We start from the raw sequence: 26,350 nt of genomic DNA on the forward strand, positions 1-26,350 counted from the left end.
GAATATTTGCTAAATATGTGTACTGTAATCCACCCTCAGTCCCACGGGGGAGACAAAGCAGAATATAAATAAAATAAATAAAAGTATATTATTATCATTATTATTAAAAGGACAGTTGCACCCTTAATTCATTTGCCTGGGCTAGTGAACGGAAGGTGCGACTATTACGTGAGGATGAGCAAAATATCAATTTTGTCTTCCATAAAAGGGGTGTGTGACTATCATGTGATTTCAACTATTATGCCATGAAATACGTAGAGAAAGGAGAGATGCACACATGAACACCATGACTGTCAGGATGGCATACAAGAACAAACAGGTTCTACTGTTACTTACTCTTCATTATAGGCAATGTCGTCATACATCATAACAACGATCTGTTCATCTGGAATGCCATGTCGGTGCACAATCTGGTAAGCGTGGCACGCATCAGCCTAAAAGACACAAGACGCCATTTATTATAGACTGCCTTTAAATAAACTACTAGCAGCAAAGGAAACATTGCAGATTTTGTGTTTATCTTTACATATTCTCAAATTTCACAGTAAAAAAAACACGCCCTTCTCTAAATATACTCAAAGCACATTCAAAGTAAAATGTATACAGGTTCAATCAGCCAAAGCAGCTTGTTGCTATGTTTGTGCAAAACAACACCAATGCCTTGAGGAATTGTAACCGGGCTGGTAGCACTGCTGGTTAATTGCTAGCAACAATAAATCACTGCCGACTGGAAGGTGGCAGGTTCGAAGCCCGAGTCGGGATTGAGCTCCCGATGTTAATAGCCCAGCTTACTATTCACCTAAGCAGTTCAAAAACAGCTGTCCTGTGAGTAGAGAAATTAGGGACCACTTAAAGCAGGGAGGTTAATTTATGACACCATAAAAATGCCGGAGAGCAAGAAAGAAATAGCAAGAAAGAAATACGCCGATCAAAAGTCTCAGCACCATAGTGGATGAAGCATCAGCTCCCCCCTGTGACCGAAATCGAGCAACCTCCAGTATGCGAAGTGGAAAAATTGTTGGATTACCTCTATCTGTCTGTATGTCTTGTATGTCTAAAAACAGCACTGAACGTTTGCCGTGTATGTGTGCATTGTGATCCACCCTGTGACACCTCAATCAAGGAAATTTTCATTACAATAACTACTTTTGGAGGGGATCTCTGTATTTTAAGCAATTCTACACTTTATCAAATTAGGACATGGTGGACTTAAATGCATATGGGGAAGCTAGTTGTCTGAATGATCCTTCTCTGCTGCTGCAAGAAAAGGATGCCAAACAATTGCAAAAATAAAATCTGTCTTGTGTCATGACTTCCTGAAAATATGCTTTTAGGACTCCTCTTAAGACTCTAGCATAAAAGGGACAAGTGGGAAGGAGGGGAGCGGGGAAGCAACCTAGCAGCACCTTTAATAGTCATTCTAACATGAGCATCTCTGGTCTTCAACCTATTTCCTCTTATGTTCTTAGAAAACTTAAGATCTCAGCCAGTTCTCACTGTTGGACGCTGAGAAATATTTCCTTTCTTTTGTCCAACTTGGAACTGGGACAAATAGGCTTCCATTTCTCAACACGCTGCAGCAAATGGCTTTTCAAAAGAACCTAAGAGCTGAGTAAACAAGAACATCTATTGCATAAAAACTCACAAAGTCCTCCACAAGTCTATGTACCAATATCCTGTTTAAACCAGCACAGATTGTGTTTCCAGACTGTGGTTGACATAATTTACTTAAGGTTACTGAGGAGGCAAGGGAGTCACGGTTTCTGAAGCCAAGTGAATCACTGATACGTGAGAAAATCCAACCCTTCCACTTACTTTTCCCCATTTTTCTCTCGACTACTTACATTTAAGCTGTAAGCACCAAGGGACAGAGATCCATGCTCATGTTGCTTTCTATGGTATATACATGTGGTTCATTTTTTGGCTGTTTTAAACAGACTTTAAAGACTTGACTGTTTTTACCGTAAATGTTTTGACTTTAACACTGTTCTACTATTAGGTATGAGATAGGAAAATAAATGCTATTGACAGTTAGATTTCAATTTAAATGAATTATTTTTATTATTTTAAGTCTGTTTTAAATTGTGGGTTTTAATCTGGTTTTCATCAGTGGATTTTAACTTGAATTTTAATTGTGAATTTTGTTGAATTTTCCAAAGTTATTATTATTATTATTAGCTCCCATTGCCACACATTAGTTGTAATGGGAAAGCAGCCCTTTATAAGACCCTTTTTAGTTCCCCAAATTGTAGTAGTTGTTGTTGTTAAAGTAGCTAGGGGCAGTCTTTTGGGTCTCGCACTCCACTTTTTGTATATTTTTTTTCAACCTCATCCCCCTCCCCTTCTTTTTTTAAACATGAGCATTAAAATCCACATATAATAACACAGCCCAACCCAAAAAAATATGTTGGTGTCTTCGTTTTTAGGCCTGTTCCTGGGGTTAATTGGGGTGCTGATTCAGAAAATTGCATTGGATAGACCACATCAGCTGTAGATTATTAAATATGGTTTTATGTGGGCGAGCAGATGGCAACTACTAGAAGATGTATGTACTGTATCAGGAACTACAGCTGATTTGGTCTATCCAATGCAATTTTCTGAATCAACACCCCAAATAACCAAAGTGAATCTAAAGTTAACCACAATCTGATTCATAACCCTTTTGGTACTAATGTTGGAGAGTGGTCCCTGGTCAAAAAAAGGTTGGGAACCACTATTTTAAATTATTTATTCTGTGAACAGTATTGTCTCAAGAGGATAAATATAGCTGATTCTCAATTAATCAGAACTTTAAAGCAACCAGCAAACAAATTAAAGAAATAATACTTCAAATAAAAACAAGAAAATCAATTTTGATAATACAGTAAAACTGAATTACAAAAAGTAAAAGTAAATTAAGACAAATGATATATTTCAATGTTAATACAGAGTTTAAGGTGTGGTATAGTATAGTATGGGATCTACTCTTTGGAAACCCTCAAGCAACCACAAATTACTTTTATCTGGCATTTATCAATCCCCATGGGTGCTGGTTAGCTGAGAATCTACTGCATTGTAAATAATAAAACGCATAAAGCACTAGGGAACACAGCTTGCACTGAACCACAAACTGATGCCTCTGAGTTTGTATGCCACTAAGTTAGGAAAAAACATAGTTCGTATCTTTCATAGGAATACTGATAGTCCTTCTATTGACTGAGTGAGGTGGGGACATCTCTTCTACGTTCCCTTTTGAAACTTGACCTTCTCTGCATTGTCTGAACTGCAGCTTGACCCTTTTCTAAGGAACAGTCTCATGTGTCCGTACCGTCTGCTTAGTTTGGCTCACGTCCCAGGTGCGGCTTAGCTCACAGCTTCACCAGGTGCTGAGACATTTCCTCCTTTTAAGTTCATTAAGAAAGGTCAAGCGGTATTGGTACAAGAAATAAAAACCAAAGTGCTATCAGAACGATTCCAAAAGAGATGATTGTTGTTTAGGTTGTTGTTCCTTCTACAAACAAATCATTCTGAAATCCTAGTCACGGAAAAAGCCAAGGCTACTAATGGTGTAAAATTCTAGGTCACTGAAAGCCCTTATAAATTCTCTATGGCAAGTTCATTTCACAGATCAGACTTTCACCTACTAGTCCTTATCCTCCAACACTTAATCCTTATTCTCTTGCCCACATAAGGCTGCTCATTCTCCAATGTTTTTTCCTTGCCCCTTCAGCCTCCACCACACTCCGGGGCAGAGAGTTCCACTGCTGAACGGCTCTCACAGTCAGGAAGTTCTTCCTAATGTTCAGATGGAATCTCCTCTCTTGTAGTTTGAAGCCATTGTTCCGCGTCCTAGTCTCCAAGGAAGCAGAAAACAAGCTTGCTCCCTCCTCCCTGTGGCTTCCTCTCACATATTTATACATGGCTATCATATCTCCTCTCAGCCTTCTCTTCTTCAGGCTAAACATGCCCAGTTCCCTAAGCCGCTCCTCATAGGGCTTGTTCTCCAGACCCTTGATCATTTTAGTCGCCCTCCTCTGGACACATTCCAGCTTGTCAATATCTCTCTTGAATTGTGGTGCCCAGAATTGGACACAGTATTCCAGATGTGGTCTAACCAAAGCAGAATAGAGGGGTAGCATTACTTCCTTAGATCTAGACACTATGCTCCTATTGATGCAGGCCAAAATCCCATTGGCTTTTTTTGCCGCCACATCACATTGTTGGCTCATGTTTAACTTGTTGTCCACGAGGACTCCAAGATCTTTTTCACACGTACTGCTCTCGAGCCAGGCGTCCCCCATTCTGTATCTTTGCATTTCATTTTTTCTGCCAAAGTGGAGTATCTTGCATTTGTCACTGTTGAACTTCATTTTGTTAGTTTTGGCCCATCTCTCTAATCTGTCAAGATCATTTTGAATTCTGCTCCTGTCCTCTGGACTATTGGCTATCCCTCCCAATTTGGTGTCGTCTGCAAACTTGATGATCATGCCTTCTAGCCCTTCATCTAAGTCATTAATAAAGATGTTGAACAGGACCGGGCCCAGGACGGAACCCTGCGGCACTCCACTTGTCACTTCTTTCCAAGATGAAGAGGAAGCATTAGTGAGCACTCTCTGTGTTCGTCCACTTAACCAATTACAGATCCACCTCACCGTAGTTTTGCCTAGCCCACATTGGACTAGTTTCCTTGCCAGAAGGTCATGGGGGACCTTGTCGAAGGCCTTACTGAAATCCAGGTACGCTACATCCACGGCATTCCCCGCATCTACCCAGCTTGTAGCTCTATCGAAGAAAGAGATCAGATTAGTCTGGCATGACTTGTTTTTGATAAATCCATGTTGACTATTAGCGATGACTGCATTTGTTTCTAAGTGTTTGCAGACCGCTTCCTTAACAAAGCTGTCTGCTTTGGAATACAGTCAAGTCCTTCGTATCCACCAATTCTGCCCATTTAATAATATTGTTGATACTCTGAAAGATGTGTTCGATATGGAAGTATGAATTTGTATATAATAGTGACCCTGCATCAACTTCCCAGTCTTTCCTTCTCCAAGCTAAATATATACAGCATCCTAAGTTATTCCTCACTAACTGGTTTAAGCAGTTTGCTTGTAATGACATTAATCACTAAACATCTATCAATCTTACTGTTATTTACTGTTATAGACCACACCTGGAATATTGTGTCCAATTCTGGGCACCACAATTCAAGAGAGATATTGACAAGCTGGAATGTGTCCAGAGGAGGGTGATTAAAATGATCAAGGGTCTGGAGAACAAGCCCTATGAGGAGCGGCTTAAGGAGCAGGGCATGTTTAGCCTGAAGAAGAGAAGGCTGAGAAGAGATATGATAGCCATGTATAAATATGTGAGAGGAAGCCACAGGGAAGAGGGAGCAAGCTTGTTTTCTGTTTCCCTGGAGACTAGGACGCGAAACAATGGCTTCAAACTACAAGAAAGGAGATTCCATCTGAACATGAGGAAGAACTTCCTGACTGTGAGAGCCGTTCAGCAGTGGAACTCTCTGCCCCAGAGTGTGGTGGAGGCTCCTTCTTTGGAGGTTTTTAAACAGAGGCTGGATGGCCATCTGTCGAGGGTGATTTGAATGCAATATTCCTGCTTCTTGGCAGGGGGTTGGACTGGATGGCCCATGAGGTCTCTTCCAACTCTTTGATTCTATAAGTCTATGATTTTCATACAGAGATTCAACATCTATGACTGCACAAACAAAAAATGTTAAGTCTTTTAACTGATACTATATGTTGTATTATGTTTGTTGTTTCCTTCTCTGATCTATAGGGAGAGGTTGTAAATAAAGAAATAAGCTCATGTGAATGCCCAAACTCATTATAACAGACAATTCCTTCCTAGTGACAATACAAGTTGAGTATCCCTTACTCCAAAATCCAAAATTGTCCATTTGGGTAGCTTAGATAGAGCAACTTTGTTTTCTCGTGGTTCAAAGCACGCAAACTTTGCTTCATATAGGATATTATTAAGTATATTGTGAATAAAAGGGGCTTCAAGCTATGTGTATAAGGTATATATGAAACATAAATTAACTTCATGTTCAGACTTGGGTCCCATCTTCAAGGCTTCTCTCCTTATGTATGTACCATACATATTCGAGTATAAGCCGACCCAAGTGTAAGCTGAGGGTGGGAAATGCAGCAGTTACAGGCAAATTTCAAAATAATGATAGATACCAATAAAATTACATGAATTGAGGCATCAGTAGGTTAAATGTTTTTGAATATTCACATAAAAGTGTAATTTAAGATAAGACTGTCCAACTCTGATTAAACCATTATTCTAACCTTCTTCAATGTAAAAGTGCTTACGTATTCTTCCAATAATAATAAAGAGAATAAAATAATAAATGTAAAATTATAGAGTAAAATAATGGAAATGTAAACATAACAGTAACAATAGAGTTAAAGAATAAATGCAATAATAATAATAGAGTAAAATAATAAATGTAATAATAATAATAATAACAGAGTAAAATAATAAATGTAATAAAATAATAATAGAGTAAAATAATAAATGTAATAAAATAATAATAGAGTAAAATAATAAATGTACTAAAATAATAGTAATAATAACAACAACAGAAATAATAAATAACTTTGACTTGAGTATAAGCTGAGAGGAGCTTTTTCAGCCTTAAAAAAAAGAGCTGAAAAACTCATCTTATACTAGAGTATATACGGTATATACAAATACAGGAAATTCAAAATCTGATCCAAAGCCTTTCAGATAAGGGATACTCAATCTGCATTTTAACTAGTACAGAAATAAACCTGAGTGATGCATATGCACACAAGAGCAGTGATTGGCAGGGTTACTTTGGATTGGAGGTCTCATAATCCTCTCTGCTAAAACAGCTACGTACAAAGAACCCGCCTTTGATGAGAAAGGGAAAGATTTGATGCAAAGCCCTCCATTCAACCTTAAGTTGCTGCTCTTACCTGGTGTCTGTAGTTCATCCAACCATTTGATCCAGCTACAATGACAACCCAATGCTTGCCTCCATCTTCAGGGACTTTCTCAAATGCAGGAAAGGCACCAATTCCCAGGATACAGCCCAGCAATACTGCTATCTTCATGGTCATTTTCTCTGCTCTACAGAACTACAGGAACTGTGGAACTGAAACAAAATAATGTGATGCAGAGATTAAAAACTGGCATTTAAAAAAATTATAGGCATGGAAAAAGTTAACAATAATCTTGAAGTAGACTTCAAAGCACAGAGATGACAATATTCTGAAACTGATCTAGGTGGAGGCAGTTGAAGTACCTCTTGGCAGATAAAACTTGAGCTGGCCTGTCGAAAGCAACTTCATTTCATGCAGGGTTTCCTCAGATTTAAGGATTTTTGAGGTGTTGGGGAGGGGGGGTAATTCCAAATCTTATTGGATTAAAATTCCCGATACCTCATCATTGCAGTCCAAACTTATCTTGAGAAGGCTGCTCATTTTTGTAACAGTTGAAACCCAGAGGAGAACAATTTGGACAGTTTGTTTTTATGCATATGCAACCAGGCTCCCTCCTTATTTAGTATATGAATGACTGCCTACATTAAAATTAAGGAAGTTGAAAGAGTGCTGCATATCCTTTAGGGGGGAAACCCTCATTGGTGCATAGCAATGTTCAACAGTTGCACATTATTTTAGGGGAGATTTTAATGAAGGAGGGAAATCCCATCCAGTTGTTAGGATTTCTGGGAGTTGAAGGCCAAAACATCTGGAGACGCACAGGATGAGAACCACTGCTCAAGGGTGATCTTGAAGGTGGAGGGAAACAAGAACACATGCAAAAGAACACAGGGTAGTAACCAAGGAGATCCTCCCTGGTATATCCTCTGACTTATTATTTCAGATCAAAGTACTTGTACACAACACTATCCATTTAAAAAGACAGAATGGATCACTCTTTACAAAGTCTTGTGAGACGATGTAGTTAAGTAAATGCCCTGGGAGTATGAATTTTCCAGGATTAGATATTAACAACACAATGGAGATCTAAACAAACTGGATGTTGTTATCCTGCGCCTTCAGGCTCTTTCTGATTTATGACTACAAGGTGATTCTATCATGTGGTTTCTGGGGCTGAGTATATGACTCATCTGAGGTCATCAGAGGGCTTTCATGGCTAAGCAGGGAATTGAACTTCGGTCTCTGGGGTCTTAGTCCAAATCAAACAAATAAGAGTTGGGACTTTTATGCATCCTCTCCTTTCCATCAGTCAGCAATTCAACCATTTATATGTAACATGACAATGATTTTTGTATACATTTTTCAAAAACCCATATAGCTTAATGTAACGTAGAAGATCACTCAGTACTCTAAAAAAACCTGAACATCAGGAAAACGGAACTGGCACACTTGTACTCCATAAATTCCAGGGATCTTCGGGGTTTGGAAATTGACCCTTGGCTCACCATTTTGAATAACCAACAGTGACCTCTTATAAATAATAATAATAATAATCTTTATTTATACCCCGCCACCATCTCCGCAGTGGGGACTCGGAGCGGCTTACATGGGGCCAAGCCCGGACAACATATTACAGCAATAAAACCAAAGCATAAACAACAAGCAACAACAACATCATCAAAATACATTAATAATAATAAAAAGCGGTCATACGGCAACATACTAATAAACACATGGTGTTAATGACCTCAAATGAGGTCCCTCCTTTCTCTACCAACATTTATTTTGATTGTGGGACATCCAAATCCTGCTCAGGCTGCAATTCTATGCGCACTAGCTAACCAATGGAACTTATACATAAGTAACATCACAGCTCAGTCAAACTGAAAAGGACTGCCAGTCATTCTCAACATTATTGGGTATTCCCACATGAAAAACATGAAAGAGGAAGGACATGCTCCACTAGACAGCCAGGAGGCAAGTGCTGGTCATGCTTGGTGAACGAGGAAAGGAAGAAGACTATACCGTAGCAAGAACTAGGTCTTTAAGTCCTTATAGTTATCATAAATAAAATAATAAATAGCTTTATTTATATTCTGCCCTATCTCCCCAGGGGGACTCAGGATGGATTCCTGCCACAGAAGGTAAACATTCAATGTCTATACAATAAAAAAACTACAAAAACAAATATATTAACAGACTACCCAGAACTCAAAATAATCAAGGAACATGAAGCAAAACACGGTCAGTCCATTTTTATACTTCGGTGGGAGTCCTTCAATGAATACTAGGTGTTGCAGACTGTATTTCCTAAGTAGGGACTATGAAAACCAACTCTGAGCATTCCTAGGTCTAAGAAAACCCCATGAAATTCATGGGGTCACTATTAATCAACAGGCAACTTGGAGGAACATCCACGTGCAAGCTTCATTCACCACTAGAGAGCAAACTGCTGAGGACTTATCGAGAAATTAATTTAGTTCTCATTCTAACAGACTGTTTATACGAATGTTTAAGTCAGTATTCTAACTACCGATTACAGATGGGGAAAGAAATGGGGTAAAAGTATGGTAATCTTCCTAAGGTCAGCTACTCATTTCATAGCACAATGAAGATTAATCATGGAGACTTCTTGATTCATAGAACCATAGAGGTGGAGATCTCGTGGGCCATCCAGTCCAACCCCCTGCCAAGAAGCAGGAAAACTGCATTTAAAATACCCCTGACAGATGGCCATCCAGCCTCTGTTTAAAAGCCTCCAAAGAAGGAACCTCCATTGCACTCCAGGGCAGAGAGTTCCACTGCTGAACAGCTCTTCTTCTTAGTCACCACCCTACTATTACATGCTATTTATTCAAGTGGTGAATGTACAAATTCTGATATATATGTACAAACTACATGTGGGGGAATCAAGAGAAAATACAGCACAACTGTTAGAACTTTTAAGAGATCATACCTCTTTTAAGTTCTTAAATCTGAATATACACAACTAAGTATGTTCATGATTGCTTTTGCGTAAATTACAGAGTTCCCGAGTCACCCAAAAGTGATCATAACAGGAAGAAGAGAATTTGCTGAGCGAGCTGTTTACATACACACATTTAAAAAGGAGGGAGGCCAGATCAGCCTCTGCAAGATGATTTTGACTACAATGACTATCACTATTAACCACATTGTTTGGGAGTGGTGGGGGTTGTACTTGCCAACACCATAATGTCCTTTAGATATTGAATTAATTATACAATTAATTTTAACCACTACCAAATGTGGGTAAAGGGTCTGTTTGGCTATTTTGAAGGAACTGATAGATAATAAAGACATGCTATTGAAGGGTCAAAAGAGTCAATGGACCGGGGGGGGGGGGGTGTCTCCTCTTGTCTTAATTCACTGCATATCCTGTTATGAGATATACAACAAACTGTGTTTGCTAGTCTTCTCAGTTTCAACTGCAAGCTTCTACCTTTATACTCCCCACAAAATGAATGCTGTGAGTATGATAAAAGAACGTGCCTTCTTTCTCCCACTATCTTGGAGATGCAGAGGTATGGGAGGATTACCATAGGAACACTCTTAAGTGTAACTTCCAACCTAACTTCATAAAGTACCGAGACATGGAACAGGGCCTCATTTAAATAAATACTTTAAAGATTTCAAGTACCTGGCAGGCTTATATGGAAGAAGACAGAGTTTTATAGATCAAAACTTTTTTTTATTGCACCATTACAAAGAAGAACGAAAATACAACCTCCATCACCCTATTCCTTCCCTCCCCTTTTCCCCAATCAACCCTTACTCTTCCCTGCCTTCCCTAAGATTTACCCTATGTGATGTTTTTACCCAATGACGTGCATGAAAAAAACCTTTAATAAAAATTATGAAAAAAAAATAGAAACCTAGAGTTAATTCAGTGCTACTCTTCCACCACCAGTTGAAGCTAGGTGATGTGTGATGATAGTGCGCATATTAAATGTAAGAAGACCCATGGCTAGTCTTAGAACTGGAGGGGAAAGTCACTTGTGGTACCTTAAGGTCTAACAAGTTTTATTGTGCCTAAAGCGGGATACAATTTTCATATTTTATTAGGTCTATGAAAAGTTGGCCTCAACTTATGATGACTCTATGAATGAGATACCTGCCGGTTTGCCATCACTACTAACTCTGATTAAAGTCTTGCAAACATGCGCTCCTTGGTTTAATCTTCCGTTAATCTGGCTCAAACCCAAAACCTCAATCAATGGCTGATACCAAATGAGAGACTCTCTCCTGAGCACACAGAAGACTGGGCGACTTGGAAGGCACTGAACAGACTGCGCTCTGGCACCACGAGATGCAGAGCCAACCTTAAGAAATGGGGCTACAAAGTAGACTCCACAACATGCGAGTGTGGAGAAGAGCAAACTACAGACCACCTACTTCAATGCAACCTGAGCCCTGCCACATGAACAATGGAGGACCTTCTTGCAGCAACACCAGAGGCACTCCAAGTGGCCAGATACTGGTCAAAGGACATTTAATAGAATACCAAGTCTGCAAACTTTGTGGTTTGTTTGTTTGGTTTAAATGGAATACAACTGTTTGGTTCGTTCCTGACATGATAAATAAATAAATCTTCCTTTTCTCCTATTGCCTTCCATTTTCCCCAGGGCTGTCATTTCCAGCAAACCACGCCACCTCATGACGCACCCAAATTCAAATACTGTAATCTGAATTTAGTTTACATAGGCATTTGTGAAAGTTCAGTTCCTAGTTTTTAGCTGCAGAATTACAAACAAATGCAGTTTGCTCCAGTCATGAGACTGAGATACCTAATTCCTGATAAGGAAGTGTCCTACCAAAAACAATTCTGTAAGTCTGCTGGTAGCCAAGAGCTTAAAGATTACAATGGAGACGAAGTTATCTTTACAGAAAATGGTTCACCATCTTCCTGCATTGTGTATGCCACCGATATTCAGGCTATGACTCCATCAGATATCAAATCCCAGATTAGAAGGAAACAATAGCAAACAAAATTGCCGATAATCTGAATTGCAAACCACCAAATGGTGACTGCCTCTCATCTGAACTCTACTATCTCTCCTTAGTAAATATATCTGATTGCACATCAAACATGTGTAGCCTTTAATATTCCAGATTCATCTTAACTAGTTTTTGTAAAAATATTTTGCATGTAAAATGCATCTATGTAAGAATTTGTGCTTGCCAGGTTTGGGTGGAAAAAACTCCTGATAGAAGTGACTCAACACAAGTCTATCTGAGCAGTACTTATTGATCTACTCACATTTACATGTTTTCAAACTGCTAGATTAGCAGAAGCTGAGGCTAACAATGGGAGTTCATCCCAACACACGGATTCAAACCATCGACTTTCCGGTCATAAAGTTCTGCAGCTTAGCAGTTTAATCCCCTGTACTATTACGGCCCCTTTACTAATGATACCCAACACAAAATAGTATTTTTTTTTATAGCTGGCACACACTGGATAAAAGATCCACCACAAGAACCAAGATCTCTCTCAAAATAAGTCATTGCTACCCCAGACCTCAAGAGTATAGATATTTACATGTTTGGTTTTGTGCATCACTTTAGAGTAGATGACATTGTACTTTCCATTTTAATGCCCAACCTGCCTGTCTAGGAAAGATCCTTTTGGAGCTCTCTGCCATCCTTTTGCTTTGGTCACCATAAACAATTTATGGTACCCATCGATCCATAAGATATATATCTGTGACTTCCCGTGACTGTGGATCATTGTGCTTCATATCAATAAATGGCAGCAATGTGATTTTGGTCAAACTGAAGCATGTGCATTTGTGTCACTGCCATTTAAGAATGTGAAATGTAATCATAGAACTGGAAGAGACCACAAGGGCCTTGCAGGAAAATTGTCCATTGAATTTGTTACATTCCGAATAGACTAATGCAACGCTCTCTATGTGGGGCTGCCTTTGAAGACCTCTTGGAAGCTTCAATTAGTCCAATGGTCAGCAGCCAGGTTACTTACTGGAGCAACATACAGGGAGTGTACAATTCCTCTGTTACGCCAGCTCCACTGGCTGCCAATCAGCTTCCGGGCGCAATTCAAAGTGCTGGTTTTAACCTTTAAATCCCTGAATGGTTCTGGCCCAGATTACCTGTCTGAATGTATGTTTAATTTATTGTTACGAATAATCACGAAGCTTAAGATCGTCAGGAGAGGCCCTGCTCTCAATCCCACCACTTTCGCAAACACGGTTGGTGGGGACAAGAGACAGGTTGGTGGGGACTTTTCAGCAGTGGCCCCCCATCTGTGGAACTCTCTCCCTAAGGACATCAGGTTGGCCACCTCCCGCCTGTCCTTTAGAAGACAATTGAAGACTTGGCTTTGGGACCAGGCGTTCAATTAGTGGACAGCGGCAATTGGAATTATCTGCGACATAGGATTTACCCTGATTTGGATTTGGTTTTAATTGGCATGTTTAATTTATTGTTTAATGAATTGTATAATGTATTTTTAATGATGTTTAATGTTTTAAATGTAATTTTTGATTGTTTATATGCTGTTGGCATCATATGATACTTGTGTGAGGCCGCCCTGAGTTCCCCTTAGGATAGGGGTGAAGGGCAGGGTAGAAATGCATGAAATAAATAAATAAATAATAAATATCTGCAGTGGGTCAATGGTGTTTATCTGGCATAGGGGACCAGATGGCTTCAGAAATGTGACTAAACCAAACCTCTCTGTGGTGTTGAAACTCCTGAATGACAAGGTGAAATCACATTTTTCTGGCATCACATGCTGTACTTAAGAAAACAAGAGGAGCTAGTTTAACCATCAGCTGACTATGCAACTCAAATACACAGTTGTGAGTTTTTAAACGGTATTCTGGATTGTATGGCTTCATTAATGTTTTCTCTCTACTCCTGCACACCCTCCTTTTAGTGAAGAAGGGAAGCTAGCACCTCTTAATTTTCAAGCTTTTGCCTCAAAACTCTTCCAATGACTTCATCACACTAGAGAATTAATCCACTCAAAATCCAGTTTCTGGCTCCTGCAGAATTCTGGGGTTTGTAGTTTAGTGAGGCTGTTAAAGGCTCCTCCCTAAACTGCTAATCCCAGAATTTTGCAGGCGGCAGCAACTGAATTTAAAGCGGATTCATTCTCTAGTGTGATGAGGTTCTAATACAAAACTTGAAAGCATTACTTTTCTGATTGCCCCTTGAATCACCACTTAGTGTTGTCAATAGCCATGATGACTGCAAGATATGAGAAGCTGCAGCCCAAAAAGTAGCTTTTCCAATTATGGGCTAACAAAAATTAAACAAAACACGGGTACCTGCATTAAGCCAACTTCAGGTACTTCATAGTAAAGGAAGTCCCTGAGGACAGTATTGTGCAACCACAAAAAAGACACTGTTTTGATTATAATGAAGGTTCAAGAAGCTTTCTTTCTTTCTATCAGCTCTTCTTAAGAGCAACATATTCCAAATAAAAATATATTTTAAAAAAAGAAGCAGGAGAAAGCAACCTTACACTATATGATCATTACAGTCACACAACAGTTTTAACTGAAAACAATCGAGTGAAATTCAAGATGTCCATCACATAACTCAAACTGAAATGTATGTTTCGTACAGAAACTACAAATTTCCAGTAAATACAACTTTTTTGTTGCTCATCTTTCCCATAATATTTCCTGAAGTGGCATCTTCTAATGGGAGTTTATACCCACAGCAAGAAATACAAAGGAGCCCTGAGTGGCGCAGTGGGTTAAACCCACTGAGCTGCTGAACTTGCTTACTGAAAAGGTTAAAGGTTCGAATCCAGGGAACAGCAACCTGAGCTGCTGAACTTGCTGACCAAAAGGTTGGCGGTTCGAATCTGGAGAATGGGGTGAGCTCCTGCTGTTAGCCCCAGCTTTTCCTGACCTAACAGTTCGAAAACATGCAAATGTGAGATCAACAGGTACCATTCCTACAGGAAGGTAACAGCGCTCCATGCAGTCATGCTGGCCACATGACCTTGGAGGTGTCTATGGACAACGCCAGCTCTTTGGTTTAGAAATGGAGATGAGCACCACCCCCCAGAATCAGACACGAATGGACTTAATGTCAGGGGAACATTTTTACTTTACCTGAGGAAATACCAAAGTTACTGGACTGCAATTTCCATCATTTTGAACTACCTGCTATAATAGTAGCTGTACTTCAACCCCATCTGGAGGGATGCACAAATTCCTTCCTGATCCAGAGAATCAGTAAAGAATAAAGAACTTGGAAAAAACACTTTCAGTTAAATGTCTCAGAATTTCCCAGCCACCAGGGCCACTAATCATGCTGACCAGGGAATTCCAGTACTGTGGTCCAGTCACATCTATCCTGCCTTCCAAACTTTGCAATGTACTTTTATTTAAAGACAGCACTTTTGCTCTACTATATTTAACTGTATTCCTATCTAATTAGGTGAGCACTAGCTGAACAAAAAAAATCCCTTTCTATGAAGAACCAACTTGTATTTCCATTTTGCTCAAAGCATATTGTAACTAGAATTGACAGATCCTGTTCAAGAACAAATGTAAATCAATCAATCAAAACTTTATTTCTGTCCTGCCCCCTCTCCCCATGGGGTCTCAGGGCAGCTAAACATTTCCTCGAGCCATCAGACCAAAGTTCACTCCATTCCCAGCAATGACAAAGCAGATTTATGAGAAATGTGTCTGCTGGGCATGATGGAAGAAAGGACACAATGGAAGCTTCCACCACTACCACCTGGACAGGAGGCTGTGAACAATCCTTTTGTGGATGGAAACTACAAGACACCCCAGTCTGCACAGCCACTGGGTCCAAGGTCTGATCTGGGGCCCCTCAATAACACTATGTAACACTATTTTTGTTCCTGGGTTATTAAAAATAATTTCATAATTGGTTTTATCATAACAACATGGAGAAAGTTTATTAAACTGCAAAAACTTTGTTTTCACGGGACATCCTGCAGTATATTTTGCAAAAGTTTTTCAATGAATATCTCAGAGTCTCAACCAATTCAACGTAGTTTGTGGCAGCCACAAAAACAAAGTTTATGGGATGTAACAACTACTTTCAAAGTAAATACTGCACAATTAAACAGGAAATAACACTTTCAAATCAGGAACAGAAAAGATTGCAAAATTTGTTATATCGTACACCACACAATTATAGAATATGCTAAGGTTCTAACTTCTGGATTTCACTGATGCCAGAAATCAGGACACTAAACAAAGAACAATACTCAGAAAATGGGAATTCCAGACAGGAAACAATCAGGGTTAGTTAACACTTCCCAACAAAGGATTCCCCCGGGCAGGCAGCAGTCAGGCTTTGCATCTGTAAGGCCATTGAATGCTAATCAAGGTGGCCAGTTGCAACATTCACACTTGCCTCAAACAGACAAGAGTTCTTTCTCCCACCTTGGACATTCCACATATATATAAACCCCACTTGCCTAGTTTCCAACAGACCGCACAACCTCTGAGGATGCCTGCCATAGACATGAATGAAATGTCAGGAGAGTTTTTCGGGCTGTAGGGCCATGTTCCAGAAGCATTTTCTCCTGACGTTTCGCCCACATCTTTGACAGGCATCCTCACAACCTATGAGGATGCCTGCTATAGATATGGGCAAAACATCAGGAGAGAATGCTTCTGAAATATAGCAATACATTCCAGAAAACTCACAGCAATCCAGCGATTCCAGCCATGGAAGCCTAAAGCCCAGTGACAGTAAGAGCTTCAAGTTAATATAGATAGTCTTATTCTCATTAATTTGCCCTTGGCCCTGCCCAGCACTGGAATGTAGCCCTTAAGTAATTACCTGTAATTGAATTTGGCTGCAGGCTGAAAGAGTGTCTACAGTTACCCAAAAATTAGGTCACTAAGAGAAACCTAAGCATCCCTTTCCCTACAGAGGTGTGCTTTTAATTTCCTTTGGGGAGATATTATATTCTGACATTAACGTTTCCCTGCTTCTTGAAATGTAAGCATGCCCACTTATTTCTGCTATGGGACAGCTTTCCTTTTCTGAAATCTGGAAGTGGGAAAACACAAGTAAAATCTTAAAGCACACACAAATGGCAGCAATCCTTTCCTCCAAGGCATCTAAAATGATCAAGGGTCTGAAGAACAAGCCCTATGAGGAGCGGCTTAAAGAACTGGGCATGTTTAGCCTGAAGAAGAGAAGGCTGAGAGGAGACATGATGAGGGCCATGTATAAATATGTGAAAGAAAGTCAGAGGGAGGAGGGAGCAAGCTTGTTTTCTGCTGAATGGAGAGTAGGACGCGGAACAATGGCTTCAAACTACAAGAAAGGAGATTCCACCTGAACATTAAGAAGAACTTCCTGACTGCAACCACACTGTAAAACTATTGCAGTTTGATACCACTCAAATTATAGAATCCCGGGAGTTGTAGTTTGGTGAGGCATCAACACCTTTGGGCAGAGAATGCTAAAGACTTTGTAAAACTATGATTCCACAGCCTTGAGCATGGCAATTAAAGTGGTGTCAAACTGCAAGAATTCCAGAGTGTAGATGCACCCCATGATTTTATTTACAGCCAGGAGGTTGTGCAAAGAGTGTGCACCCATATACTGTGCCTAACAAGCAAGGCTAGATTGCAAGATCCACCACTCTGCAAATAAAGTTGTGCCATTTCAGGAAGGATGGGGGAACTTAGGGAACTCCAAATATTTTGGCCTACAACTCATTAGCCTCACCCTGTATGGCTTGCGGGAACTTCTGCTCCAAAACTGGAAAGCCAAAAGTTCACTAAACCTGCCTAGCGGACAACTTTGGCAGCTGACACAAGATCATAGATGATGATGACACTTCTCTCTTAACGAGACCCATATAAATAAAATAATGTCAGATACCTCCACAGGAAAGGCAGCGTGATCAAAACAAGAAACAACTATAGTTTGCATGGAGAGAAAAACACAAGAGATTCCTTTCCTCAAGCCAATAACTGACACACCTATTTCCTATAAATCTGACTAATTCTCTGCTGTTGTGCCTTAATGGAACTGTTATACATAAACAAAATTGTGTTGCCGAAGGCTTTCATGGCCGGAATCACTGAGTTGCTGAGAGTTTTCCAGGCTGTATGGCAATGTTCTAGAAGCATTCTCTCCTGACATTTCACCCACATCTATAGCAGATATCCTCAGAGGTCGTGTGGTCTGTTGGAAACTAGGCAAGTGGGAGGGAAAAGGAAAAAAACTTTGGAAATCACTTTGTGAGGTCCGCAATCCTGAAAGTATGGGAAAAATATAAAAAGAAATTTTATACAAAGACACCATTATGGGTATCACCATTGGAGGCGACTCAAAGGAGATGTATGGGATGGAACGATTGGCCGAAATATAAAGAAATTTTGAAATATTATCAGGGAGAATTAATATTAAAGGAACAACAGGAATTAATTACCATAGAGAAAAAAATATCATGGTTACAATACTGGCAAATCAAAGAGAAGTATAAATTGGATAAAGAAATAGGGTTCTCAAAGGGTAAAGAATTTTGGGACAAAATATTAGAAACAGAAAGGAAACTAATAACAAAAATATATAAACAACTCTTAGAATGGCAATTAGAATCTAAAGAGGATAAAAATTACATGAAAAGATGGAACGAAAATTTAAGAAGAAACATTAGACAAACAGAGTGGAAGGAAATCTGGAGGAAAAGGCTAAAATATACATACGCCACCGATCTTAGGGAAAATTGGATTAAAATGTCACTAAGATGGTATCTAACTCCAAAAAAGCTAGGGAAAATATATAACAACACAAGTTCGACCTGTTGGAAATGCAAGAAGAAAGAAGGTTCCTATTTTCATATGTGGTGGACCTGTGAAAAAGCGAAAGACTATTGGAAGAAGATACAAAAAGAAATACAAAATATGTTAAAAATAAAATTACCAATGAAACCAGAGTTGTTCCTACTGGGTATGTACGATAACAATTTAGAAAAAAATAAAGATAAAGTACTATTTCTAGCTTTAACGGCTGCAAGGATGTGTTATGCAAAAAAATGGAGGCAAACAGAAATACCAGAAGAAGATGATTGGAGAATAAAAATGTTGGACATTAGTAACTTCGACAGACTTACTTTTCTACTACTGAAAAACAAGGAAACTGGAAGAAAAGAAACAGACTGGAAAGACGTCATCGAATACTTAAGGGGAAAGAAGAAAGAGACAATGATATAGAGGAGAAAGGAGAAATCTAGGATGGAAACCAAAGAAGAGGGGAAAGAAATTCAGAAGAGAAGAAAAAATAAAGGACTATTCTTTTTTTTTCTCTTCTTTTACTTCTACCTTATACTTTAGGATAAGATTAAACAAGATGAACAGAAGATTTTCGGAAGACACCAGGAGGTCGAGATACTCCTACTTTTGGACTTTTTATTTTAATTCTTTTTCTTTTCTTTTTCTTTTTTTTTTTTGCCCCCCCCCCTCCACCCACCTCCTCTAGTTCTTCCCCACCCTTACACTTAACCCCTCTTCCCCCTATATATGTGCATATTTGTATATATAAATATGTATAAGTATATGTACATGTTTGTATATATAAATATGTATATATTCTTCTCTCTCCTTTTTTCCCTTTCTTTTATCCTTTTTGTCTTTTTACCTATAAGCATACCTGTATGTTAAAACCTCAATAAAGATTATTTAAAAAAAAAAAAAGAAACTAGGCAAGTGGGGTTTATATATATAATCTCCGGAATGTCCAGGGTGAGAGAAATTACTCTTGTCTGCTTGAGGCAAGTATGAATGTTGCAATTGGCCACCTTGATTAGCATTGAATAGCCTTGCAGCTTCAAAGACTGGCTGCTTCCTGCCTGGGAAAATCCTTTGTTTGAAGGTGTTAGCTAGTTCTGATTGTTTCCTGTCTGTAATTCCCTTCGTTCCTTCAAAAAACAACTGAGAACTTACATTTGCTCATTAGGAGGATTAGATGATGATATATCTTTGCTTGAGAACTGTTATTGTACTTGGGCTTTGTAGACCCTCCACTTCATCACACTAGAGAATGAATCCACTTTAAATCTAGTTTCTGCCTCCTGCAGAATTCTGAGGTTTGTAGTTTAGGGAGGGTATCAAAGGCTCCTCCCTAAACTACAAACCCCAGAATTCTACAGGAGGCAGCAACCAGATTTAAAGTGGATTCATTCTCTAGTGTGATGAGGCCCACCTGTCAGCCCAGTTAACATGACTAGCCACATACCAGTAATCAACTTACATATTGTAGCGAACCTTTGTTGACTCCTATTAATTAATGCGAATACTTGATGTCCATGTTTTAGGTTAGATATAAGTTATCTGATAGATTATGTTTTATTTAACTCTAATTATCATGTTATAATGTGTTTTTATATGATGGGTTATTTTTGCATTATTATGTATTTGTTGTTGTAGCGAGGCATTGAATGCATGCCTTTTTGTTGATTTGTATCCTCTCTAAGTCCCCTCTGGGTTATAGGACGGAATATAAATAAAGTCTCATTATTATTATTTTATAGCCCAGAAAACTCACAGCTAGGAAATATACAAAATTATTTGGCAGGGAATGCTAAAGAATTTGAAAAAACTACAACTCCCGTGATTCCATAGCATTCAACAATACAACTCCCATGATTCCACAGCATTCAGCCATGACAGTTAAAAGCCCCCCCTGAACTTGCTGACCAAAAGGTTGGTGGTTCAAATCCAAGGAGCAGAGTGAGCTCCTGCTGTTAAGGCCCAGCTACTGCCAATCTAGCAGTTCGAAAACATGCAAATGTGAGTAGATCAATAGATATCGCTTTTGTGAGACGGTAACAGCGCTCCATGCAGTCATGCTGGCGACATGATCTTGGAGGTGTCTATGGACAACGCCAGCTCTTCGGCTTAAAAATGAAGATGAGCACCACCACCACTACCACCCCCACCACCCCACCCTCAGAGTTGGACTCGACTAGACTTAAAGTCAAGGGGAAACCTTTATCTTTGGCAGTTAAACTACATTAATTCTACATCACAGGTGCACCCAAGGTGAACTCTAGCCCAATTTGGGGGATATTTGGCAAAAAAAAACTGCCCTAATAAATGCACAGTAAGCTTGCAATGATGAATTAGAGAAGGAACAGCAGCAGTAGGCATATTCTATCCATTATTGATCTAATTGAGAGAGCCATTCCATTACTGAGGTCAAACAAGTCTCTGGAAATTCCAGGTTTCCACAGAACACTCCCTCAAATTATAAACATCTCTACCACCTTGAGATCTTAATGCAGCAAGACAGACTTCCTGTGCCACTGGATGCAAATCCTGCCTCCCTTACAAACCTGCACGATCACTAAAATCATCTGGGGAGACTCTTCTCTCACTCCCACCCCTGTCACAAGCACGAGAGGGGACGAGAGAGAGAGCCTTCTCGGTGGTGGCCCCCCAGCTCTGGAACTGGATCACATGTCCGACACTTCCCGAGTGTCTAGGACTGTGGGATGTATCTGCAAATAATGCGTGCAGATCCCAGTAAGGTGGCCTTTTGCAGATGGCAGATTTTGTCAGCGCCGATTGTGTTTAAGTGCAGGCCAAGGTCTTTAGGCACTGCACCCAGTGTGCCGATTACCACTGAGGCCACCTTTACTGGCTTGTGCCAGAGTCTTTGCAGTTCGATCTTTAAATCCTCATATTGTGTCAGCTTATTATTATTATTATTTGAAACACAACAGGATGAGTCCATAGCAAACAAGGTCACTCTGCTAGCTGTTGTATTGGATCACACGTCGGACACTTCCCAAGTGTGTGATGTATTGGCGAATAATGTGTGCAGATCCCAGTAAGGTGGCCTTCTGCAGCTGACAGATGGTAATTTTGTTAGCGCCGATTGTGTTTAAGTGCAGGCCAAGGTCTTTAGGCACTGCACCCAGTGTGCCGATCACCACTGGGACCACCTTTACTGGCTTGTGCCAGAGTCCTTGCAGTTTGATCTTTAAATCCTCATATCGTGTCAGCTTATTATTAGTAGTACTATTATTATTATTATTATTATTTGAAACACAACAGGATGAGTCCATAGCAAACAAGGTCACTCTGCTAGCTGTTGTATTGGATCACACGTTGGACACTTCCTAAGTGTCTAGGACTGTGTGATATATTGCCGAATAATGTGTGCAGATCCCAGTAAGGTGGCTTTCTGCAGCTGGCAGATGGTAATTTTGTTAGCGCCGATTGTGTTTAAGTGCAGGCCAAGGTCTTTAGGCACTGCACCCAGTGTGTCAATCACCACTGGGACCACTTTGACTGGCTTGTGCCATTACATTATTATTATATCAGTTACATTGATGATGAGATGACAGTGAATGGGTATTGTAGTAATTGTTTATTAATTGTGTCATGTGTTAGGTTGTTAACTGTTTCTATACTGTAGCACTGAATTTTTGCTGTTCGTATTTGTTGTGAACCGCTGTGAGTCGCCTTCGGGCTGAGAACAGTGGTATATAAGTAAAGTAAATAAATAAATACATTGTCGAAGGCTTTCATGGCTGGAATCACTAGGTTCTTGTGGGTTTTTTCGGGCTATAGGGCCATGTTCTAGAGGCATTTCTCCTGACGTTTCGCCTGCATCTATGGCAAGCATCCTCAGAGGTAGTGAGGTCTGTTGGAAATAGGACAATGGGTTTAAACATCTGTGGAATGGCTGGGGTGGGGCAAGGAGCTCTTCCCTGCTAGAGCTAGGTGTGAATGTTTCAGCTGATCACCTTCATTAGCATTTGAAGACCTGCCTGAGCCTGGGAAAACCTTTTGTTGAGAGGTGTTAAGATGTGCCTGGTTGTTTCCTCTCTGCTGTTTTGCTGTTGTAATTTTAGCAGGGCACCTGATGAACCAGCCTGGACACAGCATATTATTTGAGAACACAGAAATGCTGGACCACACCAACAACCACCATGTCAGACTACACAGAGAAGCCATTGAAATCCACAAGCATGTGGACAATTTCAACAGAAAGGAAGAGACCATGAAAATGAACAAAATCTGGCTACCAGTATTAAAAAACTCTAAAATTACAACAGCGAAACAGCAGAAAGGAAACAACCAGGCACATCTTAACACCTCTCGACAAAAGGTTTTCCCAGGCTCAGGCAGGCCTTCAAATGCTAATGAAGGTGATCAGCTGAAACATTCACACCTAGCTCTAGCAGGGAAGAGCTCTGTGCCCCACCCCAGCCATTCCACAGATATATAAACCCATTGTCTTATTTCCAACAGACCTCACTACCTCTGAGGATGCTTGCCATAGATGCAGGCGAAACGTCAGGAGAAATGCCTCTAGAACATGGCCCTATAGCCCGAAAAAACCCACAAGAACCTAAATTTATTTATTTATTTATTTATTTATTTATTTATTACTTGCACTTATTTACCGCCACTCTCAGCCCAGGGGGCGACTCGTGGCGGTGAACAACAACATAGAAAAGACAATTTACAGTAATCAGAACAATACATAACATGCTACTACTACTTGACATATACTTATACTAAAAATCCGCTTCGTCATATCATGGGTCATAGTCAGTCTCATAGTCGTGGTCCATTCCGGTCATCATTGCCAAGATATAGCACTCAGTTAAAGGCCAACTCGAAGAGCCATGTTTTCAGGCTCTTACGAAAGGCCATAAGGGAGGGCGCCTGTCTAACTTCAGCAGGGAGGGCGTTCCACAGCCGGGGGGCCACCACCGAGAAGGCCCGCTCTCTCGTCCCCGCCAGGCGTGCCTGTGAGGCAGACGGGATCGAGAGAAGGGCCTCCCCGGATGATCTCAAGGTCCTCGTGGGCTCGTAGGCCAAGATGCGGTCTGCAAGGTATTTTGGGCCGGAACCGTTTAGGGCTTTGTAGGATAGTACCAGCACCTTAAATTGGGCCCGGTAGCAAATCGGTAGCAAATACATTAAATGCTGACATCTTTGAAAACATATTCCTATTATTATTATTATTATTATTATTACAGAGGTTACAGAGGTTTTGTGAGATTTTAACAAGCTTTCTCCCAATCATTCCCATTATTCTAGCAAGACAGGAGGGGATGACTCAGCCCCAAATCCCAAACAATTAGTACACCCAGTGAATGGGTGAAACATTAGATTCCAAGAAAGTCTGATTTATACTCCAACTCAAAAGCAATAGAAAGACACACAATGTTTTGGATTTCGAAATATAGTATAGATCAGGCATGGGCCAACTTGGGCCTTCCCTCCAGGTGTTTTGGACTTCAACTCCCACAATTCCTAACAGCCTACCGGCTGTTAGGAATTGTGGGAGTTGAAGTCCAAAACACCTGGAGGGAAGGCCCAAGTTGGCCCATGCCTAGGGATTCCCCTTCCCCAAAGAGACACAAAGCCACCCACCTGGAGGCCCCTTCCTTACGCAGGGAAAGGCGGTGCAAGTCCTTGCTGGCCGCCCGGCTTCCCAATCTCCTCTTCCAGCAAGCAGACAAGCCCGTGGGCGGCAGAGCAGAGGGAGGTCAGCACCCAGCCCAAGGTCTTTATACCAGAGCGGGACGGAGGCGGGGCTAAGGCGTGATTGACGGGCCTGGCGACCAATGGCCTTCCAATACAGCCGATTTCCCTGGGAGCCGCCCCCATTGCGCAAGGATGGCCTTTCCCCAGGGATTGGGCTCGCAGCATGCCGGGATTTGGAGGCAGAGCTTCCAAAACAAGTTCAGTGTCAATATATTGGGGGGGAGGGGGTTGCATCGACTACACTGTAGAATTAACGCACTTTAACACTGGTTTATCTGCCATGGCTCAATACTACTATTTATTTATTTACTACTAGCCGTCCCCTGCCATGCATAGCTGTGGCCCATTCTGTGTATATGTGTTTTGTGTGTATATGTGTTTATGTATGTATATATTTGTGTATATGTGTATATTTGTGTGTTTGTGTATATAGATGTGTGTATGTGTATATATATCTGTGTATCTGTGTGTTTATATGTATATTGTGTATATGTATGTGCTTGTCTATATGCATATTTGTGTATATATGTATGTGTGTATGTGTGTGTATGTGTATGTATATTGTGTATATGTATGTGCTTGTCTATATGCATATTTGTGTATATATGTATGTGTGTATATGTGTGTATGTGTATGTATATTGTGTATATGTATGTGCTTGTCTATATGCATATTTGTGTGTATATATATGTGTGTATTTGTGTGTTTGTGTGTATGTATATTGTGTATATGAATGTGCTTGCCTGTATGCATATCTGTGTATATATGTGTGTGTGTGTATATTTGTGTATTTATGTGTTTATGTGTATGTATATTGTGTATATGTATGAGCTTGTCTATATGCATATTTGTGTATATATATGTGTGTGTGTGTGTGTATGTGTATATATATTTGTGTGTTTGTGTGTTTATGTGTATGTATATTGTGTATATGTATGTGCTTGTCTATATGCATATTTGTGTATATATGTGTGTATGTGTATATATATATATGTGTGTGTGTGTATGTATGTGTTTATGTGTATGTATATTGTGCATATGTATATGCTTGTCTATATGCATATTAGTGTATATATATTTGTGTGTTTGTGTGTTTATGTGTATGTATATTGTGTATATGTATATGCTTGTCTATATGCATATTTGTGTATATATGTGTGTATGTGTATATATATATGTGTGTGTATGTATGTGTTTATGTGTATGTATATTGTGCATATGTATATGCTTGTCTATATGCATATTTGTGTATATATATATGTGTGTGTGTATGTGTATATATATTTGTGTGTTTGTGTGTTTATGTGTATGTATATTGTGTATATGTATGTGCTTGTCTATATGCATATTTGTGTATATATATGTGTATATGTATATATATGTGTGTGTATGTATGTGTTTATGTGTATGTATATTGTGCATATGTATATGCTTGTCTATATGCATATTAGTGTATATATATGTGTGTGTATATATATGTGTATATGTACATGTGTATGTATGTGTGCATGTATGTATATATGTGTATATGTATATTTGTGTGTGCTTGTGCATATATGTGTGTGTGTGTGTGTGTATGAATGTGTGCATGTGTATATGTATATGAGCGTATGTGTTTATTTATTTATTTATTACGACATTTATTTGCTGCCCTTCTTACCCCAAAGGGGACTTAGAGCAGCTTACAAGATATATGTGTGTGTGTGTGTGTGTGTGTATATGGATGGTGTATTTTGGGTTTTTTTAAGTCTATTCCACTGGGGGGAGGGGATGATGCTTTTAGGCATGATGGACACTCGTTGGACTGCTAGGTGTATTGTGTCAAAATTCCATGTCAATTCATCCAGTGGTTTCCGAGTTATGTTTCTCCCACAAACTAACATTACATTTTTATTTATATAGATACTTGTATACCGCCTT

General features: G+C 39.8%; 1 protein-coding gene across 2 annotated transcripts in view; it reads right to left on the reverse strand.

Annotated features, from left to right (window-relative positions):
* The window catches only part of LGMN (legumain), a 42,091-nt gene extending 17,634 nt beyond the window's left edge, over window positions 1-24,457 (reverse strand). The window contains exons 1-3 of one of the 2 annotated variants that reach the window (XM_060756531.2): window positions 24,317-24,457; window positions 6,951-7,129; window positions 337-434 (exon numbers count right to left, since the gene is read on the reverse strand). In XM_060756531.2, coding sequence (XP_060612514.2) covers window positions 337-434; window positions 6,951-7,094 — 242 coding nt within the window. In that variant the 5' untranslated portion in view covers window positions 7,095-7,129; window positions 24,317-24,457. The remainder of the gene's footprint in view (window positions 1-336; window positions 435-6,950; window positions 7,130-24,316) is intronic. The other variant, XM_060756522.2, reaches the window with a different exon arrangement.
* Window positions 24,458-26,350: the final 1,893 nt, after the last annotated feature.

The sequence above is a fragment of the Anolis sagrei genome, chromosome 1 (assembly GCF_037176765.1).
Source record: "Anolis sagrei isolate rAnoSag1 chromosome 1, rAnoSag1.mat, whole genome shotgun sequence".
Classification (NCBI taxonomy): domain Eukaryota; kingdom Metazoa; phylum Chordata; class Lepidosauria; order Squamata; family Dactyloidae; genus Anolis; species Anolis sagrei.